Source organism: Leishmania mexicana, chromosome 25, assembly GCF_000234665.1.
Source record: "Leishmania mexicana MHOM/GT/2001/U1103 complete genome, chromosome 25".
Lineage (NCBI taxonomy): Eukaryota > Euglenozoa > Kinetoplastea > Trypanosomatida > Trypanosomatidae > Leishmania > Leishmania mexicana.
Window position 1 is genome coordinate 39,093 of NC_018329.1, and position 19,292 is coordinate 58,384.

The following is a 19,292-nucleotide window of genomic DNA, read 5'->3' on the forward strand; positions in this document are numbered from 1 at the left end:
CCCTTCTATCCTCCCGCATGTCGCACCGCGATCTCGCACCCCACCACCACCAGGCAAACATACGCATACAAAAGCGAAAGGTTTTGCATGCTTTACCTTTGTTCTGGTGGAAGAGAGGAAGCGCGTGACTGCGTACATCTTCATAGAAGTGTGGCTGGATGTAAGTGAGCGAGATGCATCGTTCAAAGACAGGGCTTGATGGAGGTGTTACCCTCTCTCCGTCTCTCCGCGCGTGAGCGCACAGCGACACACGCCAATGATAAATCAACGAGTAGCGAGAGAGTGAGAGGCGCCTCGTACCAGTGCACCATTGCATACAAACAAAGGAGAACAACAAAAGGGCACATGCCACGGAATGTGAGCGAGATAAGTAAAAGACTGTGATCACAACACACACACACACACACAAATCAAAACGCTGACGGCAACACGCCAGCACAAAACCTCCCACGGCAAACAAAACGCCAATCTTTTTGTTTTCCTTTGGTTAGTTACCGTTCCCTTATTCGCATCCGCATCGCAAGCATGGCGCCTGATGGGGGGAATCACCATTCGATGCCCCTGCGCAGCGGAGCGGGGTTACGAGTGTTTGGCGTACGCTCAAAAAAAAAAGAACGGTGCAGAGAAGGCGCCGTGCGCAAGAGGTAAGGTTACCTGTCGCCATCGTGCTATGCCTTCCGTTCTCCGACTTTTCGAGCTTTTACCCGACCACTTTCTTCACACTCCACAGAGGTACGCACTCAGCACTCGTCAGTGCACGTGTGCGTGCACTCGTGCACCTTCATTTCCTCTTCAAGGAGCGCATGCTGGTCTTGCCGTTAAATCCCGGCTTGCGCATGCGTATCGACTTAGGCGTCACGGTTACGAGCTCATCATCTGTGACCCACGCGACGCAATCCTCGAAGTTGTAGCGTACCGCGCTGTAGGCGCCCCTTTTGCTATTCGCCTTGTCGTTGGCGTTGGCCCGCATCCCGCCAAGCTGCTCGTTGCGCTTGCACACATTCACGCCCAGGTTCTGCAGCGCCGTCTTCTGGTTCTCGCCGACGATCTGGCCGTAATGCACCTGATCCCCAGGGAGGACAAAGAAGCGCCCCTGCGTGCTGAAGCCGGAGAGCGACCACTCCGTCACCTCACCGTTGTCCACGGATATAAGAGCACCCGTGTCCCGCTCTGTTTCGATGGCAGCCATGGGACGGTAGGAGTCGAAGTGGTGGTTCATTACACCGTCACCACCAGTGAGGGTGTGAAACTTCAGCGGCACATTCGACATGAGGCGCACCGGCATCACGCACTCCATGAGGACGCGCCCGTTCGATAGCGGCTCGATCTCGCCGATTTCGCCCATCTTGGAGCTCAAAAAGGAAACGATGGCAGACACTAGGTTGTCTTTGAACTCCAGCAGCAGCCGCTCGAACGGCTCGCACTCCACGCCGTCGATCACGCGCGTGAGCACCCGGGGGGCCTGAATCTCGAACTCATACCCCTCGCGCCGCATATCCTCGATGATGACGGACAGATGCAGCGGGCCGCGACCGTACATGGTGATCTGCTTTGCGTTGAGGCTCTTGAGCTGCAGAGCCGTGTTCACCATTGCCTCCCGGTCCAGCCGGCGCTGGATGGCGGTGATATTTCCCATAGACTCCGCTGCCTCTTTGCCTTTCCAGCTAGCCTCGCTCTCTTGTAGGACAAGGCTGTAAGTTGGGTCGTCAGGCTTCTTGTACGGGAACAATTTCACCGCGCCTTGCTTGCCGATCGTGCCACCAATCTTTAGCGGCACCTTCATTCCGATCGGCTCCTGTAGCTCGAGGATGCAGATGTCACCGTAGCTGGCGCTCGTCACCGGCATCTTCTGCACACCGCAGTAGAGGTGAATCGACTTGACCAAGGCGTCCGTTTGCTTTTCCTCGAGCGCCACCGTGACGATGTCGCCGGTCTGCACGGTGCCGTTGTAGATGCGGCCGATCGCCAGCTTCGTCTTGTTTTTCTCGTCTTCGTCGACTTGGGCGACCAGCATCTGCAGGGCTTGATCGTCGTCCGTCTTGGGTGCGGGCACCGTGCTGAAAATGGTGTCGAAGAGCGGCGTCAGCGTGCCCTCCTTCTTGGGCTCCTCGTTCATGTACCCGCTGCGCCCAGAGCCGTACAAGAACTTCATTTCAAGCTGGTTCTCATCTTCTGCTGCCTCCAGGAACAAGTCCTCGACGGCCTGTTCCGTCTTGGCGATGTTGAGGTCGTCCTTGTCGATCTTGTTGAGGCACACAATGGGTCTCAGGTGGAGGGAGAGGGCCTTGCGCAGAACGTACCGCGTGCCAGGACGGACGCCCTCCTTTGCATCCACCAAGAGGATAATCCCCTCGACCATCTGCAGCGCACGCTCCACCTCGCCAGAGAAATCCAGGTGACCAGGTGTGTCCACAATGTTGATGCGACGCTTTCCGTCGTCCAGGAGGATGGCCGTGTTCTTCGCCAGGATAGTGATGCCGCGCTCCCTCTCCTGATCCTTGCTGTCCATCACTCGATTGTGCGCGTTCGCCACGGTGCCGGACTGACTCAGCATGCTGTCCACCAGGGTGGTCTTACCGTGATCCACGTGGGCGATAACCGCGATGTTGCGCACGTCATCCCGCGTGTGCATCCAGCGCGCCAGCCCCGCCGAGACGCACACAGACGACGTGAAAAATCGGCGCATTCGTCACCGCAAGCAAGGACTGAAGCGAAGGTCCGTATGAGCAACACAAGGAAAGGCACTAGAGCAGGCGCAATCTGTCGGTATGTGTCGCGGCCCCCATAGACGGTGACGACGGACGGTGGCTCTCTTCACACGCGGAGAAAGCAGGAGAAAAACAACATGAAAGACGCAGCTCAGTAAGATAGTCGAGCGGCAAGCATGGCCACAGGCACGCACAAGGACGTGAGTCACGCAAGGGGCATGATGTCATCATCAACGAACGCGCCGCATCGCCATATGGGGCGAACAATCGAAACACATCAAGCGAAGAGGGGGGAGTGGAAATGAAGGAAGTAGGTCCGTCCCACGGCACTGGGTGTGCAACGAGGGATGCCGAGGGAGGTGGTGGTTGTCAGCTCGCGCACCTCTTCTTCTCATCGCGCGCCACGACAGGGAGTGGTCCTCTGGCGGCCTGCTCTCGCTCATGAGCGGGCGGTCGCGTATCCTGCGAGAGCACAGCAGCGCAGCCACATCTGTGGCCCATGTGGAGAACCCAGTAAACTTCGTCACCTCGCGCTGAGTGTCATCAGGGTAGACAATTCGTCTACTTTCTCTTTCCCTCTTCTGGTGTGGAGGACCGGGATTGGCCAAAAAAAAATAAAACGAGAACGCAGGCGAAGAGAGGAGAGGGTGCGGTGCCTTAGCCGACAATTATCTTTACGCACCAGCACCAACGGAGAACCAGGGGCCAAGGAGAGTGTGTAGACGGCACCAAATCGCATGGAGCCTTGAGAGAGCGAAGTAGGAGTAGATTCATTGCAAGGTGCATGACACGACGGCCTGTGCGCCTCTTTGGCGCGACCTCCTTTCTGTCTCTCCTCGCTACCCTTTCCCCAAGCACAGATGCGCAGGCGCCATCACACCACAACCGAGGGCAGCAGACAGCACTTCTGCGCTGCACACAAGCACACACAAAGCATTCGGCGAAGCAGGTTTCTATCGACTAGTACTGCAGGTCGAGCATAGTCACGTCCACCATGAGCTCATTTACCGGAATCGTTTCGACGGCACCATCCGGCCATATGCGGCGCACCAGCATTCGAATCTTACGCTGCAAGAGGTCGTACTTGGCCATCATGACCGGATCTACTGCGAGAGAGCGCGGGTTGGTGCAGCGCTCCGCCGTCTCAACAGAATCCAGACCAGAAGTGGTACCGGGAAGCGACATGGCCGCGCCGCTGGCGATCTGCTTGGCGCGCTCGCCGATAACGCGGGCGACCTCGAACTTGGTCAAGTACAGACCACTTCGCCGCTCCACAAACGGAGTCACCGTGGTGGAATAGGCCTCCACACTCTTCGCCACCTCGGCATCAAGGACTTCGGATCGCAGCATTGTCTACGTCGTGTGGGACCGGCGCGTCTTCTAAAAATGGACCGAGGCGTGATAGAAGTCGAACAAAAGAGAACAACACACAAGAAAGATTGGCGCCAGCAACAACTGTGGGAGCGCTGTTGCTCCGCAACGGGCCTTGCCTAGAGGGAACGTGGGTGGACCCTGTCGTGGTACAGGTGAACATGTGTACCCCAATGTATGGAAGTGTTGGTTGCGATGCGACATGAGACGGGGGTGGGGGTGGGGGAAGTACGTTGTTTGCAAGCCGCAATCAGCAGGCGAGCAATAAGAAAAGGCAGCGGAGCGGGGCATACATGGACGGGAAAAAGAGGCGCGCACTGTCGCACACGAGGGTCCCACCATCTCGGCGAACAACATGACAGAGTCGCCAAGGAGCCATGCCGCTGGAATAAAAGCATTACTACCTCCACGGCCCCAGATTCAGGGGTTGATGACACATCATCATCCTACCCCTTCCCTAGAAAAGTGTCCACACCAGACCCCCACAGGGAAAGGGAGGCGGACGCGGGTTGCGTGCAAAGCATGAAAACACGGCATCTCCTTTGCGTCGCATTTTGTTTCGTGCGATGCGAGTAGTGTGCGGCAGCGGCGTGGTTGCGTTTTTGAGACACACCATTCGCTTCCGCATCACTTCCACCTCTTTGCCTCACCCAACGAATCCATGTAGAAAGTCAGTGTTACCTTTTGGCGCGACTCACACCCCTGACACACACACACATGCATACGACAGCATCCGTGCACCTGCCCCTACGTTAGCACCTCCTCGAGGCCCTCGACGGCGCAGCTGAGCGAGAACAAGTCGAGCGGCGTGAGAGACACCTCCACGGCAAAGGATTTCGTCTGATGCACTTCGGATGCAGTCGCAGCGCTTGTCATAAGAGTGCGGCATCGAGGAAGAAGTTGCTCGCGGAGAGCACGCACCAGGTGGCACCATGCGCAGCGCACAGAGGCATCTTTGTCACCGGCCCCCGACATCGCAGCCGGCGTGCACGATGAGCGAATCCATGCCTGCTGACTCACCTCCACACGCACAAAGTTCAACACGACAACCAGCGGGTCCACGAAGCCGCTCGTGCCGCTCGACACTTGCGTGAGGAAAGCTTGAACGCACTCCTGAATTACAAAAGGCATCATCGAGTGCATCGGCGATGTCTGCCGCTCGGTGAGATGATCGCTCTCGCTTTTCGCCGCACGCCACTCGCGCAGCAACTCTTCCAGGAAGAAGCGGGCGATGGACGGGTAGGGGCAAAGAGCCATAAGTGAGCCGTGCATGCGGACCCGCGTCCGCTCCTCAAGTCGCCCCAGAAGCTCCAGTGCCACCGTGCGGGCCATTCGTCGGTGTTCATCGACCGGGCACATGGCAGAGATGATCAGCAGCTCCCTTGCCAGGTCAAAAAACGCCTCGTAGCGTCTCGTGTGGCACGATTCGAGCCCCTGTTGCCTACCGGAGCGTAGCTCGCTGCGCTGCGCTTCTTCGGCACAACAGAGCGTGTACTTGGGCACAGCGGACAGAAGATCGTGCAAAAACAGCAAATGCCGCAGGAGCGCGGCAGCGCTGCGCACGCAACGCAGAACTACAATGTACGCATCGGCGACGCCGAGAAGCAGCGACGAAGCGGACACCGAGTACGCGAATGACGGCTGCGCCGCTGCCGTGACCTGGTGCCGAAGCACGTCAGCGAGAAGCAACAGCGCTCCCTGCCGACACAGCGGCAAAGAAAAGTACTCCGCCGGAGACCCTGCCGCGGCCTCCCTTGAATGGGCATCCACCCCGTCCAGCGCCACCAACGTGAACGCCTCTACTTCTCGATCGTGCTCCACGGCGAGGCTGGCTGCGGTGCTGTCCGGCGGTGCGGTGCCCCTCTCGACGTCAGCGAGGTGTAATGTGCCGCCATGGCCACCGGAGAGCCCGGAAGCCTGCAAAGCAGCGAGTGCAAACGAAAGGGAATCTCTGGAGTGGTAGCAGTGCACCTCGCCCGCAACCTCGCGGAGGCGCGCGAGACATTCGGTGAAACTGGCGCCGAGGTCATCGTCCGCCGCCGTCTCAGACGGGGCTCCACGCTGAGCTGTCACGCTGTTCGGGGCACTTGGGCCCATCTCTTGCAAAAAGCGTGCGCGCCACTGTTGCAGGGTGGCGGTCGTCGACCCTCGAAGTGGTCGGGGTAAAGACAGGGAGGGACAGGCTTCTGTGTTGCACAGTGTAGCGTACGCTGCCAGCAGCAGCGCGGCGGCAGCATCATCTTCGTCGCCTGTAGTGCGGCAGAGCGCGACGACAAAACGCACCAGCTCCTCGCGCACGCGGTACACATGAAGTGCCTCGAGGAGATCCCTTTGCTGCTCTCTGGGCTTGCTCTCGGCGTCGTCATCCGCTTCCAGGCCCGGCGCACTAGGTAAACGACCTATCGGGTTCGAAGCTCTGACCGCGGTAGGCTCCGCGTCACGGAGATGAAGGCGCGGCAGAACCCAGTGCACGAGAAAAGGGACGAGATCACGCGTCCATGCTTGCATTGTCGCGTGCACGCGTGCCAGAAAACAGCCCTCGTTCACACAAGTAAATGTATCCGACTTCTCCGACCGTAGAAGTCGGCGCTTACGCTCCACCGTATCCAAGAACAGTGCCAGGTACACGCGTGACGCCAGGACCACGTACAGCGACACCTGCGCAGGCGAAGGGCACGGCATCGACACCGACAGAAGGGAGCTCATCAGCTCACGTGCGCCCGTCAGCCGCCCCTGATGAGAGCCACTGTGCGTCAGAAGATCATCGAAAGGGAGCGCGCTCAGCCATGCGTACTCATGCGCAAGCAACTCCAAGGCTGGCACGCCTTCCGCCGGAGCGGCGGCAAACGCCCATATTGCTGTTGCTGCAGCGTCTGTGCTGTCCATGTAGGGGAGTGGGCCTGTCTAGGGAGGGTGAACCAGCTCGGGGAGGGGGGAGGATATGGAGAACAAAGGTTAACAGAAATGGCGCACAGTGAAAGGGACAAACGGGGGGAGGGGTACGATGAATAGGGAAGGAGTGGCTGCACTGAAAAGCCAAGGAGCTGCGAGGGAGCTTCATGCCGCACCGCTGAGGTGATGATATCGATACCTCTATGATGCCTCTCCGCTATTGCCACTAGCGTCCCCCGGAGAAAACTAAGCAAACCAGAAAGCCATATGCGTCCCAAGGGGCGATGCCACTCGGCACACCTTGCCTCATAACGAGTGCCATCCATCAGGCACGAGGAGCAGCCAAAAATCATTCCTGAAGTGCCCGTCCCTCCCCGCCGGATCTGTCCTCGATGGTGCCGTGGCAAGGTCCACAAAGCTCCTCCTCGCACCTCGTGACGGTCCCCTCCCCGCCCAGAAAGACTCGCAAATCGAATGGTAATCATCAACACGGACACCCCATGCTGCCCAGGTTTGGATATCCACAGTAGACTCGACGCGCATGCTGTGACAGCCGCGCACACAAAGGCGCTCACCCGCATCGTAGCGATACACGCGGGAACCAAAAACAGTCACTCCACACGTGCAACGGCTTCATATCCACGGCATTTCCTTCTCATTATGCCCCGCAACTTGCTACCGGCGGCAGAGAGACACTACAGTGTTCACGGCACCACAGCTCCAGGACAGTCACCCAGGCGGCGATGGTTGTGGGGAGGACTGAATGACACGGTCTAGCAACAGCTTACCCTGGCTCGAAACTGCCTCGTCGTACCTACGCTTCAACTCCGCATACTTGCGCTCCAGCATGGTGGACTGCAAAGCAGAGGCGGCAGTTTGCCTCTGGTTGGCCTCGGCCTGCTCGCCGAGAGCGCGCCGAAGCTCTGACACCTGCACCGCCGTACTATACTGCTTAACAACGAGGGCTTCTTTCAACTTGCGTGCTTCCTCAAGGCACCGCGTGGCGTGGACGGCCACCGTGGTGTCTGCGCCAAAGGCTCGGGGCGTCAAGTCCACGCGCTCGTCCGGGATAATTCGGGAGCGAATATCAGCCATTTCGAAAAGCAAATCGTCCAGGATGACAAACGCCTCTCGGGCATCTGCAGCAGCAGACGACTCGTCGCGGCACACGCCTGCCGTCGCACTAGACTCCTCCATCGTTTGTAGCGACACTTTCGGACAATGTCGTGCATCGCAAGCGAGGAGCGACGCGTTCGCGCGCCGGAGTCGCAGCACCTCGTCCTGCAGCACCTCAATCGTTTGACTCAGCTCGGCGTTGCGGGCAGCTGCCGCCTCCACCTCAAGCGACAGGAGAAGTGTGTCCGCTGCATCCGCCATGTGCCGGAGTCCGTGTGGTTGACAGAGAGAGGGACACAGAGAACACTGCGGCATCAGCGCGTCCCTGAGGTTTCTATGTCTATGATACTCCACCGGCGACACCGTCTGCGGTACCAGAGGAGGAATTAAAGGAGCAGCTGGCGTCGTCGAAAGTGGAGCCTCGCCTTCCCTCTTGTTCTATGAAAGATGTCGTTTTGCCTTGAATCGGAATAGTAGAGTTCCCAGAAGACACCTTACGCGGCGTGACGTCTGCGCCTGTCACATCTCCGCTGCAAGGGGGGGAGGAATGCGCACACGTATTTGTGTGTGGCGAACGGTGCCACACAACGCAGATGAGACACGGAGAAAATGTGGAGTCGAGCTTTGGTTGAGACTGGCCGCTGTGTGGCGCCGCCATGAGTAAGCCGAGAGACCGAAGCACGCGGCAGTTAAGCACCGACAGTACACAGCGCACACGAAACACAACGTGGCCAACATCATTACAGAAGCGCAGAGAGACCGAGAGGAGCCGTGACAAACACCACACGAATCCAAGGGAACAGAATCCGTCTGCACACAGTGCTGACCATCATGCGTACGCTGGCTTGCCCGTCAGTTCGCCTCCTCACTGCAAAGGCCTGTCCTAATTCTCTCCCTCGCTTCCCGCTACTTCGCCCGCAGAGAATCCAGGCAAAGGTGCAACCTCCGCCGTGCAGCCCCGGCTGTAAGGCACGGCAGTCATGAAGGAGGCGCCGCGACTGAAGAACTGAGAGAGAAGAAAAGAGGGAAGGAGCGTGGTGGCGAAGGGGCCTGGAACTGACTGTGCGTGAAAAGTACTTGGCACGGCTGCGATAGACGAGCGTGGTGCAACTGGAGGCGCCTGCGGTGCTTTCTATTCCTCTTTCTGGGAAACGCGGGTCTGTGGATGTATCACTCTGCAGGAAGGGCAAAAACGTGAAGGCAACAAGGAGAAGGGGGCCACGGCGAACAGGCGCTTCTGCCGTCTCCACTAGCCCCATTTGCGCAGACGCACCAACGCACAGGCACAAGCCGACGAAGACAGTGCAGACGACGCAGGACCGCGGCGCGTGTATGCAGCTCGAGTGTCGACATCACCCCCCTCTCCCTCGATGTCAGTGAGCATGGGCCATCCATTAAATCAAAAAGGTTACACACATTTTCCCACACCAGCACATGTGTCAAAGTGCACAACAACGACAATACAATCCCGCCGACCGAAGAGGTTTGCGCATCCTTGCAGATGTCGCCTGCTTCTGCGACCCCACCCCCTCCCTGTCTATAGCGCCTGCGAGTACTGCCGGTAAACAGTGCGGCGCAGATCAAACAGCGCTGGGGTGGCGATGGAGGAGATCGTGACGGTGCCGTCCGCGCCTTTGCGAACACACACGCCTTCGTCAAAGACGAGAAGCGGCGCCTTCTTGTGAAACTCGCTGTACAATCCGCTCTCCTGACGTGACGTCTCGCGCAGGCGACGCAGGTCCATGTCGCCAACAAAGAAGGAGCCGCTCTGCAGCCCGCGCTGCTCCCGCTGTGTCGCGCACGCCTGCGACTTGTCCGCTGTCACAGAGGCGAGGGAGTAGATGGCCCGGTCGGAGCGACGGCGCTGCATCTCTGGTTCCTCGAGGTCGGCCTCTGCGCGCACGCCAGAGAGTTCACCGTTGACCCACCCGACCTCCCACGTGCTCTTCGACTTCGTCTCGCGAACACGGCGGAGGCCCCGCGACAGGCTACGCGCCAGACTCGATTCCAGCTGCACCGCATACGAGTACACGTGCGTCGCCAGTTCCAGCGGTGCGCCGGAGGAGGTGGTGCTGAACACGTTTGAGCCGCACTTCATCGCCTTGTCGGCACGGCAAAAATGCAGAAACGCCCGCCCGTCCTCGGCGCTGCCGCGAAGTCCGACCAACTTTTTTGCAAACGTCCACTTTGTCTTGAGGACGCTCTTCATGGTGAGCGCGTCGGGATAGCCGCTGAGATCGGAGAGGACAACGCGGCAGCGCCGGGTCACCTGCACCGCAACCCGTGACACCTTCGATGGGATGTTCGCGAGCCGCTGCGCATCGTTCTCCACCTGCAGCGCTTCTGGTCCCGCATCGCTGTGCTGACGCGCAGGTGCGCGTTTCTGCAGCACGACCTGCTCCTCCTCGCTCACAGGGAGTCCATACGTTACATCGACGCGCTTCAGCGCCGCCGCGCTCAGAGTGCTCGTCGTCTCCAGCACGGGAAAGCTGAGATGCTTCGAGTGGTAGTGTAGCGGGGGCGGCAACACCAAGCCAAGGGTCGTCGCCGTCTTCGCCTTGGATGCGGCGCGGGCAGCACCACCTGCGTCTGCATCCTTGGTGCCGGCGTAGGCGGCAGCCTTCTCAGTTGCGCCGCCGTGGCCCGTCGCCGTCGTCGCCCATTCATCGTCATCGTCGTCGTTCTCTTCTCGTTTGGCAGCTGCAGCCTCGTCGTCGTCTTGCACAATCTGGAAGGCGCTCTGCGCCTCCAACTCGCGCCGGCGCTGCTCCATTTCGTGCTCGAGCTCAATGTAGTACTCCTCTAATTCCTCCCCACTCAACCGACTGCGGCGCGTGATTTGCATGTGGAGGCGCTCGCCGTCGGCGGCGGCGGTGACAACGGCCGCGTTCGTCCCTGGCAACGGCGGCTCAGTCAAGACGATGAGGTGATCGGCGCCGTCGCGGTTTCCCTTCACGAAGTACTCGAGCAGCTCTGCGGAGGGCCCAAAATCGAGGGAGGCACCGTCCGTGACACAGATCTTCGGGCCCTGGATCGTGAGCGCCTCCTCCGCGCTGCGACACGTGAGGACGTTGGCAAAGAGGCGCTTATCATCGAGGATCAAGTAGTCCTGCAGAGCCTCGGTCATGGTGCCCGCTTTGTCGAGCAGCTCCTGTGCCTGGGCAGCCACCAAAACAACCTTGTACTTGTCGCCGCCCTGCTCCGCCAAGAGGTGCACAATAATGTTCAATACCTCCAGACCACGACCTGCGACGTTAACAGGCACGAGAACGTCGCTGCCACCACGCAGAGTGTGCTGGAATTCCTTGAAGAGGCTCTTCAGTTGCTCCTCGTATTTGGCCGTCCGATTCGCGCCGGTCATGTGAAAGGGAAAGCTGCTCGCAAGAACGATGTTCGCAGTGGTCGGCACGTCAAACGGCTTCAGCGCGTACGACGGCTTCACCGAGAAGTCGGGGCAGTAGAAGAGCTCATCGATTTGGTACTTGACTGTCCAACTGTAGCCGCCCAGCATGCGGCCAGCAAAGACGGCGAAGCAGTTGACCTCGACGTCATCGTTTTTCACGGTGACCTTGCCGCCGTACGGCTCACGGAGAGAACGGAAGCTGTGGTAGATGGAATCCACCGTCATCGTAAAGGACTCCCCATCTGCGAGGGTGAACGTGTGCGAGTTCGGGTACTGGTACAGGAAGGAGTGCAGGACACTGTGCACGCCGATTTTTGATGTGCCACCGGCCGCCGCTACGAACGTGCCGGGGGAGATGTGGCTGAGGACAAAAGGAAGGGCCCCGCAGGCAGTGATGTGTGGGCTCGACAGGATCACGGCATGCACAGTTGGCAGGTACGGCTTCAGTTTGTCGAGGAAGGACGTGTCGAACTCATCGTTCCATCCGCAGTCGAAGAGGATGCGCACCCCGTCGATCTCAACGAGGTAGGCATAAGGTGCATTAGGGGTAGTGCACTCGTACACCGAAGTGAACTGAATGCTGCCCGCTGAGGCGCGCAGCATGGCGATAACAGCGTGTACGGGAGGGAGGGGAGAGGAGGTGGAGCAAAGATAAAACAAAACGCGGCGAGAGGGGGGGGGGGCAGAGGAGTCGCCAGCCCGTTCTACGCGGCCTGATGAGGGGTACTCGTAGGAAAGGTTGAGTAGTGTCGCCGCGGGGTGAAGGGGTCGTGTAGGGGCACGGGAGTGGGGGAGGGGGAAGGGGGGGCGACGTGCAGGCGGCCAGAGAGCGAAGCAGCAGTAGAAGCAGAAGTGGTGCAGTATGCCAGCGGCGGAGAGACGGAGGGGGAGAGGAGAACGATGAAAGGAAAGCGGCGGGGGTAGGGATCGGGGGGACAGAGGGGTTACAGAGGGGTCACAGACTCACTTCAAAGTCACGACCACGCCTGTAACAGAGAGGGCGTATGCGCATCAACACACGGAAGCAAAAAAAACGAGGGGTAGGAGGATTGCGTCTCGCCACTCCAGGAGGCGCGCGCACGCACACACGTGTAGCCCGACGCACCCGGCTTACCTTCGCCACCTCAGCGTTAGTTCAGGTGAGCACACAGGCCACTCCAGCCAGCAGTGTCCGCTGCGCTTCGCCCACATACGTACACAAAGCGAAGCAAACAGGAGCACCGCACACCTCACGCGCCGCGAAGGACGCGAAGAGACGGCGAGCGAGGCACGGACAGAAAAAAGGGGCGAAGACACACAAAACAAAAAACAGAACTGTGAAGGCTGCACGCGCCGCCGCCACTGGAACAACAGGGCTGCCCGCAGTAACCTCTGAAGCCACCGACACACATGAAAGCCAAGTTTGCCCATCGGACTGTAGCACGGTATGCAACCTTTCCAGCCTCAGATCCGCAGGGACCTCGGCGCGGGTCGACGCAGCATGACATAAGTACTCACGAATGATGCAGCCACTCTAGGACATCATTGCCCCATCTGCACGCTCGCACCCTCAGGAGTGGCACTCTGGCTCAGATGCAGAATCTCCTTCCTGCACACGGAATGCGTACGCCTCGCAGCCCGACTCCGCCGCCGCCGCGTCAGAGATGCCGCCGGGCCTTTCCAGCGCAGCAACCGCGGGAAGCATGGCAAAGCTGTGAATATGGGGCAACTCCTCGACAAAGTACTCCCGCAGCGCAGCCACCGCAGCAGCCTCCACGGTATCCCTTTTCCGAAGACCGGAAGCCTGCGCGATGCAGTACGCCACCTCATCTGACATGGGAACACTCAGCCGGCAGTGCCACATCTCACCTCTCTGGCACGTGTCCACCTGCAGGCGAAGACCGTAGGCTTGAAGACACAACTTTCGCAGCAGCTGCTCCGCCGTCTGAGCAACTACGTCAGACAAGTGCGCTGGCGAGAGGAAGGCGGCATCGGTTTCGTGACTGATGCGGGTGGCCAGCTCGCGTGCGCAGCTCAGCAGGTTCTTGCCGACAACATGTTCAAGTATGACGGAGCGCTCGTGTGATGTTACGTGGAACGACAAGTCGCTTGGCTGATCGTGCTCGAACTTGAAGAGGAGCCAGTTGTCACTGACCGTGCGGTCGCTCGTGGACATGATCTCTGCCACCACCGCGTCGCGCAGACGAGTCAGAGACCCTTGCGCATCCGGCTGAAGCCTCACCTGCCCCCTCATCACCACCTCTTCGCCGAAAGCACGATGGTGGACTCGTATGTGCATCTCAAACACCCGCTGGGCAGCGCGCACCACAGCCAGGCGTGGCGTGCTGCCGTGCCCTCGGCCAAGGTGAAAGGTCCGATCAGCGGGAAAGGGATTCGTCGAGAACCGCGAATGCGGCTGCGACACGGCGCTCTTCGAAGGCATCGCGCCCCACAACTCCGCCGTACACGTGGCGCCGTCTTGGCGAACACACACAGAGCACTGCAGTCCGTAGAGGCGCGCGACGGCTTCCGCGCAGGTCTGCAACGGTGTCGCATCTGGTAGCGTCGATGGCAGCTCCTCTATCAAGCAGGGTTCGCTACCAACCATGCTAGAAGCGTCTCCCCCGACGGCCTCCGGGAGCTCCCCCATGCCTCTCACCAGAGCGAAAAGCGCACCGATCTCGGTGGACCCAGCGGCCTCGGCAATCACTCGCTCCGCTGAGTCATGCGCAGTGCCAGACCTCGTGCACCGCGCAACGTACACGGCACGGTCTGCTTCACGCACCACACGTATGCACCCGAGAAATGAGGTATGCGCCTTGGTCGCACACCAGTAGCGCTCCAAGGCGGAGTCGGCAGTCTGCACCGGAGGAAGCGGCTGCGGCTGCGTTGACTTGTGCAGGTCCAGGAACTTGATAAATGGATCGGACGAGAGTGCCGCCGTCAATACCTTCACGTTGGCGTCCGGCAACGACCTCACCCCTGCACACGGTGCTGGAGCGCCGCCGGCGTCGATGAGCATTTTTTTCCGCGCCTGTTCCACACTTCGATGACAAAGATCAGGGAAGCGCTGCGCCAGCGCAGCCGCCATCGCCTTCTGCTCGCTGCGCGCCTTCCGGCTGTCGAACGCGCAACAACATAGCTCACGGCTGGCCGCAACACCGTTGTCCGTCCTATCAGCCGTGTCAGCGTCGGCGTGGCCTCGAACAATGTACAGCTGAGAAACCCACACGGGCGTGGCCGCCGTCGCGACGCCCCACTCGGGATGAAGCGAGTTGGGTTTCAGCATTAGCGTCTCCAGTACGAAGGTCGCCTTCTGTCGTTGCAGTGCCCAGCGCAGTTGGTGTTCTAATCCCTGCCCGGGGTGCGGAGCGGCGTCGTCAGAGGCGGTGGCTTTGCCGCTCTCCAGGATGGCGCGCACCTCTGGATGGTAGGCGATCTCGCGCTCGAACACGTCAGGAAACACCGTCTGCAGCGCCTGCACAGTGGCAAGTTCGACCGTGGAACTTTTGGACTGGCCCGTTGCCTTGCCAAGGACAAAGAAGTCGAGAGTGCCATCAGCCAGGTCGGTGACAGTCGGCAAATCAAGACATACCTGCACCTGGGCCTTGTGCATCGAGCCACCCATCATCTCTGCCCGAAAGACAACCTTCTCTTCGCCGATGCCGTAGTAGTACAAGAGAAGCTTGCGCAGGAGGTGCTTCACGCGCAAACGGCTCCGTGGCAAGACAAGGTGGAGCGGCGCACTGCGGAGGCGCTGCTGGATAGAGGCGTGAGAGTCAGGATAGTACGCCGACGTTGTGTCGTCGCAGAACTTCAACAACGCGCGCAGCCCGTCGCTGGTGAGGGCTACTGCGGTGGACGCCAGCGATTTCCCTGTAGCACCATGGCGCAGGCTGCACTCCACATGGCCGGGGGTGCCGTACGGCACCAAGCACAGCGAAAAGCCGTCAGACGACCAGACCTTCGTGTAGAGAGAGAGAACCGACAGGTTAGTTGTGCTTAGCTCGGAGTGTGATGGGTATGGAAGACCAGCTGCAGAGAAGGCGTCTCGGAGAGCGCGGCGCACGGATCCATAGTAGCCTTCGCCGACAGCCTCGCCCTTGAACAATTCGGTCAGGCGCTGTTGCTCGGCAGCGAGGGACGCCACCTGTACCCCCATTCCGCGTGGCACGAGCTCAACGCTGGCGGTGTGCAATTCCGTTCCCTGCAGGTCCTGCCCGCTGGTGTGGCGCACCCGTAGCTGCAGCTGCGGGTACCTCTGCTCCAGAAATTTCATGACGCTGCGCGTTTCCTCAGAATTCACTCTTGTAAGATCGACGATGGTGAGACCAGTTCGGGAGACGGACGGCGTCGAAGAGGACTGCAGAGGAGATGTGCTGGTGCACAGCTCGCCGGAATGACTGAGGTGGCCGACAGCCTCCTGCACGGTAGTGGAAAAAGAGCCTTGCCACGCCGCCACCTCATGCACAAGTGCCTGCGCACCGCCCTCCGCCGATGGCTGATGTTCTACTACCACACGCATGTCCTCCGTGATACAAAGCCGCACAGCGCCGCCTCGGACACCCTTCGCCTGACGCAGTGCTTTAAACACAGACTGGATCTGCCCGAGAGTACTGCAGCGGCGGCCCTGTGACACCGTGCAAACAGATTGCGTTAGCGCCGCACAACTCGGGCGGCAGAGGCGCCGGCCCGTTACCACTGCATGTGAGAGCACCATGGAAGAGGCCGCAGCAGCGCTTGGGTTCTCCTTATTTCCTCACCTGACGCCTCTCTATTGGCGACAAGAAGGACCTCTCGCCTACGGGTGATCACCCGCCTCGCGGGTGCAATCCGAAAATATGAAGTCGTTTCGTCGGGGAGAGAGAGAGAAAGGCCGCGCGACACGGGGGGGGATGATGGGAGGGGCAAGAAAGTGAAGACCCTTACGAACTCCTAGGCTTACCTTTGCACAGCGTAGGGGAAGATACACGAAGGCGGCAACGGCACCTATGGAAGCCGCGAAAGACAACGAGAAGGGACAGAGGGAGAAAGCCGTGAGAAGCGAGGAGGGAGGACATGACGGGGTGCCTTGAACAAATCCTCCCCACACACACAGAGAAAGACCAAGACCACATGTACTCGCACTGTGACGAATTACACAGGTCAATGGTGTCTCACTCACCGACGTGCACCTAAACGCTCGCTTGTGAAAGCTGCCCCCTCTGCACGCGTGCATACCGGTCGCTAAGCCGAGCCGCACCGGGGAGAGCCATGGCTTCCGCCATCTCTTCCACCCTGCGACACAGCGCCACAACACCAAGCGCTGCCGTGAACACCGTACCACATGCCAACTTCCAGAACAGAGACCACCAGCATAAGAGCGTGAGACAGACACAGCAGAAAAGGGATCCGACACCAAAAACGGGGTCACGAGAAGACACCATGAAAGCTGTGTAGACCTATTCACCTCCAGACCGGGTAGCGAACACACCTGGGCAATCGGTCAGACGAGCGCTTACTCGCAACACAAGAACCGGTGCGCGACGCCTTGTAACGCGGTCAACGTCATGGAAAAATCCACATCCGCGCGGAACGAGAGAGCGCACAAGCATGCAGATGTGAAAAGCTGCACGCTCAGCTGCACCGCCACCCGCGAAGACACGTGTGATGAATTTGCATGAGGGGGACAAGGGCGCACAGAACGAGACCGCTTCCCCTCTCTTCAAGCGAGTGCATGAGGCCACGCCACACGGCAACCCCTCCCACACCGCCGCTCAAAGTCCCCCCTCCCCCATCCGCGCATCGCCGGGCGCGATGGCAGCCTCACACACACGCGTCACACCAAATGCGCCGACTCAGCCATCTGACACCACGGCCTCCGCCTCAAAACCCCACCCACACACACACACACGCACCAGCAGGCCGTGCGACGGCCGGGGGTGGGATGCCTTCGAGTCCCCCTGACACTCTGCCCATCATGCGGATGGTGCACGCGTGTTCACTGTCGCAGGTCGCCTGCGACGCAAGCGTCGCCCAGGGCCTCAGCACCGACATCAGCACCCATGCATCGCCCTCAACTCACCACGTCGTGTGTGCCCGGCCCTGTCACCACCAGAGGCGGCTGCGTGTGCGGCGGGGAGAAAGGGTGGAGGGGGGCTTGCTCGGCTTCCTCTCACACAGAGCTGGTGGAGGACACTTGGGCCGGGTGAGCCCACGCGCTGATGTGGTGACCACTCCTCCCCACCCCCCGGCCCGCCATCATCAAGGGGTACGGGGAGCGCGAGACAGAAAAGAATACAGAAGGTCAAGAATATGGTAATGCGCGCCTGGCCTATCACTTGTTCACGAGTGCGGTGATGCCGAACTCGTAGGAGTTCGGGTTGAGCTCGATGCGTTTCTGTATAGCAGCGGCTGCCGCCGTGAGGAAAGACTTGTTGTCGGTGCAGTGACCGTGCAAGGTTGGGTTGGCTTTGCGCCCATCCAGCTCGACGCAGCGTCCGCCCACGGGGATGAAGCAGACAAAGTGAAGGTTGATGTCCGCGTCGATATGCTGGTTGGCGGTCGTGCCCTCCTGCGCAGCAGCGGCGTGAGCGCTGGCGAGACTCGTGTCTTCGGCAATAAGTTTCCCGATGATCTTGGGATCTTGCGACATCTCTGCCGCCTTCACCCATGGGCCGTCGAGGATACTGCCGGCGGCGATCTCACCGAGCTTATCGCGGTTGTTCATGAGAGCATGCGCGATGGCAATAGTTCCGCACGCGTTCGAAACGAGCTGGTGTGTAAAGAAGAAAGGGTGCACTTTTCGAAGTGCAGCAACTTCCTCTGTCTGCGCAGCCTGCTGCTCAGCTAGGCGTTTCTCCGTGGCCTCGCACATTGGGTACACGAGGAGCACGGCGTGCACCGGGGAAGGCACCATTTCAAGTAGATCGTCCGACACACCGTACACATCCACAAACTGCACCTTGGCATCTGTGAGACCCAAGGTGCTTATGTAGCGGTTCATCACCTGCGGATTGCTCTCCAGCGGGAACCACATGGTGAGGCCACGACGGGGAACAAGGAGAGGCAGCACAAATGGCAGCCGGCAGAAAACGGTGAGGCGAAGCACCGAACAGGAAGTGGACGGCAGGGAGCCGGAGGGATCCACGGCGAGATGGCGGTGTCACGGTGGAAGTTGTGAGCCGGAGGGCTCCTCGTGAAAGGGAAAACAGTGCAGAGGCTTCTTGTGTGGTGGAGAGTGGTGGTGGACGAGAGAAGCGCAGGGGGGGGTGTAAAGGAGATCTTCGCGAGTGGTGAGAAGGGGTGCAGGAAAGGCAACAGAGGGGGAGAACACATCCGGTTGCGTCCGTGAAGAAGTGTGTGCCCGCAAGTGCACTGTCGCTCACTGCCACACAAAGACAGCTTCAGAAAGGAAAAGCGCCAGAGGCAACATCACAGCGCTTCAGCGTGCGTATCATGATTTGCCCAGAGAGCCAACTGAGCTGATGGGTATTCATCGCATGGGCAGAGTTCGTACGTGCGTGGATGTCCGCGACGGTAGGCTGCGCATCTCCTTGCACCACAACGATGTTGTGCGGTATCAGAACGAGGTCACCGAGAGACAGGAGAGAGAGAGGAGACAAGGCAAAGGGGAGAAGGAGAGAGCGCCGATGGAACGCGCCACTTTGGCCACGGTCACGCATGCGCATCGACGAGATGAGCGTCTGTGTCCTGTTTTCTTTTCTCTAAAATCGGCCATGGTAGATGCACATCCAGTGGGAGGGAGAGAAAGCGTAGGCGCGTCTGTGCCAGGGATGCCAGCATAAAGGGCAGGCGGCACTCCGGCTCGCGAGTGCAACGCG

General features: G+C 59.8%; 7 protein-coding genes across 7 annotated transcripts; all 7 read right to left on the bottom strand.

The window, feature by feature from the left end:
• Nucleotides 1–781: 781 nt before the first annotated feature.
• Nucleotides 782–2,686, bottom strand: LMXM_25_0130 (putative elongation factor; the record flags this gene model as incomplete). Its single annotated transcript, XM_003876016.1, has 1 exon — nucleotides 782–2,686. The coding sequence occupies one exon, from the start codon at nucleotides 2,684–2,686 to the stop codon at nucleotides 782–784; it is 1,905 nt and encodes a 634-aa protein (XP_003876065.1).
• A 982-nt stretch (nucleotides 2,687–3,668) lies between these two features.
• Nucleotides 3,669–4,058, bottom strand: LMXM_25_0140 (conserved hypothetical protein; the record flags this gene model as incomplete). Its single annotated transcript, XM_003876017.1, has 1 exon — nucleotides 3,669–4,058. The coding sequence occupies one exon, from the start codon at nucleotides 4,056–4,058 to the stop codon at nucleotides 3,669–3,671; it is 390 nt and encodes a 129-aa protein (XP_003876066.1).
• A 768-nt stretch (nucleotides 4,059–4,826) lies between these two features.
• LMXM_25_0150 (conserved hypothetical protein) lies at nucleotides 4,827–6,965 on the bottom strand (the record flags this gene model as incomplete). Its single annotated transcript, XM_003876018.1, has 1 exon — nucleotides 4,827–6,965. One exon carries the CDS (start codon nucleotides 6,963–6,965, stop codon nucleotides 4,827–4,829), a length of 2,139 nt encoding a protein of 712 aa, XP_003876067.1.
• A 735-nt stretch (nucleotides 6,966–7,700) lies between these two features.
• On the bottom strand, nucleotides 7,701–8,348 carry LMXM_25_0160 (conserved hypothetical protein; the record flags this gene model as incomplete). Its single annotated transcript, XM_003876019.1, has 1 exon — nucleotides 7,701–8,348. One exon carries the CDS (start codon nucleotides 8,346–8,348, stop codon nucleotides 7,701–7,703), a length of 648 nt encoding a protein of 215 aa, XP_003876068.1.
• A 1,276-nt stretch (nucleotides 8,349–9,624) lies between these two features.
• LMXM_25_0170 (cleavage and polyadenylation specificity factor,putative) lies at nucleotides 9,625–12,093 on the bottom strand (the record flags this gene model as incomplete). Its single annotated transcript, XM_003876020.1, has 1 exon — nucleotides 9,625–12,093. One exon carries the CDS (start codon nucleotides 12,091–12,093, stop codon nucleotides 9,625–9,627), a length of 2,469 nt encoding a protein of 822 aa, XP_003876069.1.
• A 946-nt stretch (nucleotides 12,094–13,039) lies between these two features.
• On the bottom strand, nucleotides 13,040–16,189 carry LMXM_25_0180 (conserved hypothetical protein; the record flags this gene model as incomplete). Its single annotated transcript, XM_003876021.1, has 1 exon — nucleotides 13,040–16,189. One exon carries the CDS (start codon nucleotides 16,187–16,189, stop codon nucleotides 13,040–13,042), a length of 3,150 nt encoding a protein of 1,049 aa, XP_003876070.1.
• Nucleotides 16,190–17,785: 1,596 nt separating this feature from the next.
• Nucleotides 17,786–18,487, bottom strand: LMXM_25_0190 (cysteine peptidase, Clan CA, family C12,putative; the record flags this gene model as incomplete). The annotated part of the gene is made up of 1 exon (XM_003876022.1): nucleotides 17,786–18,487. One exon carries the CDS (start codon nucleotides 18,485–18,487, stop codon nucleotides 17,786–17,788), a length of 702 nt encoding a protein of 233 aa, XP_003876071.1.
• Between the last annotated feature and the right edge of the window lie 805 nt (nucleotides 18,488–19,292).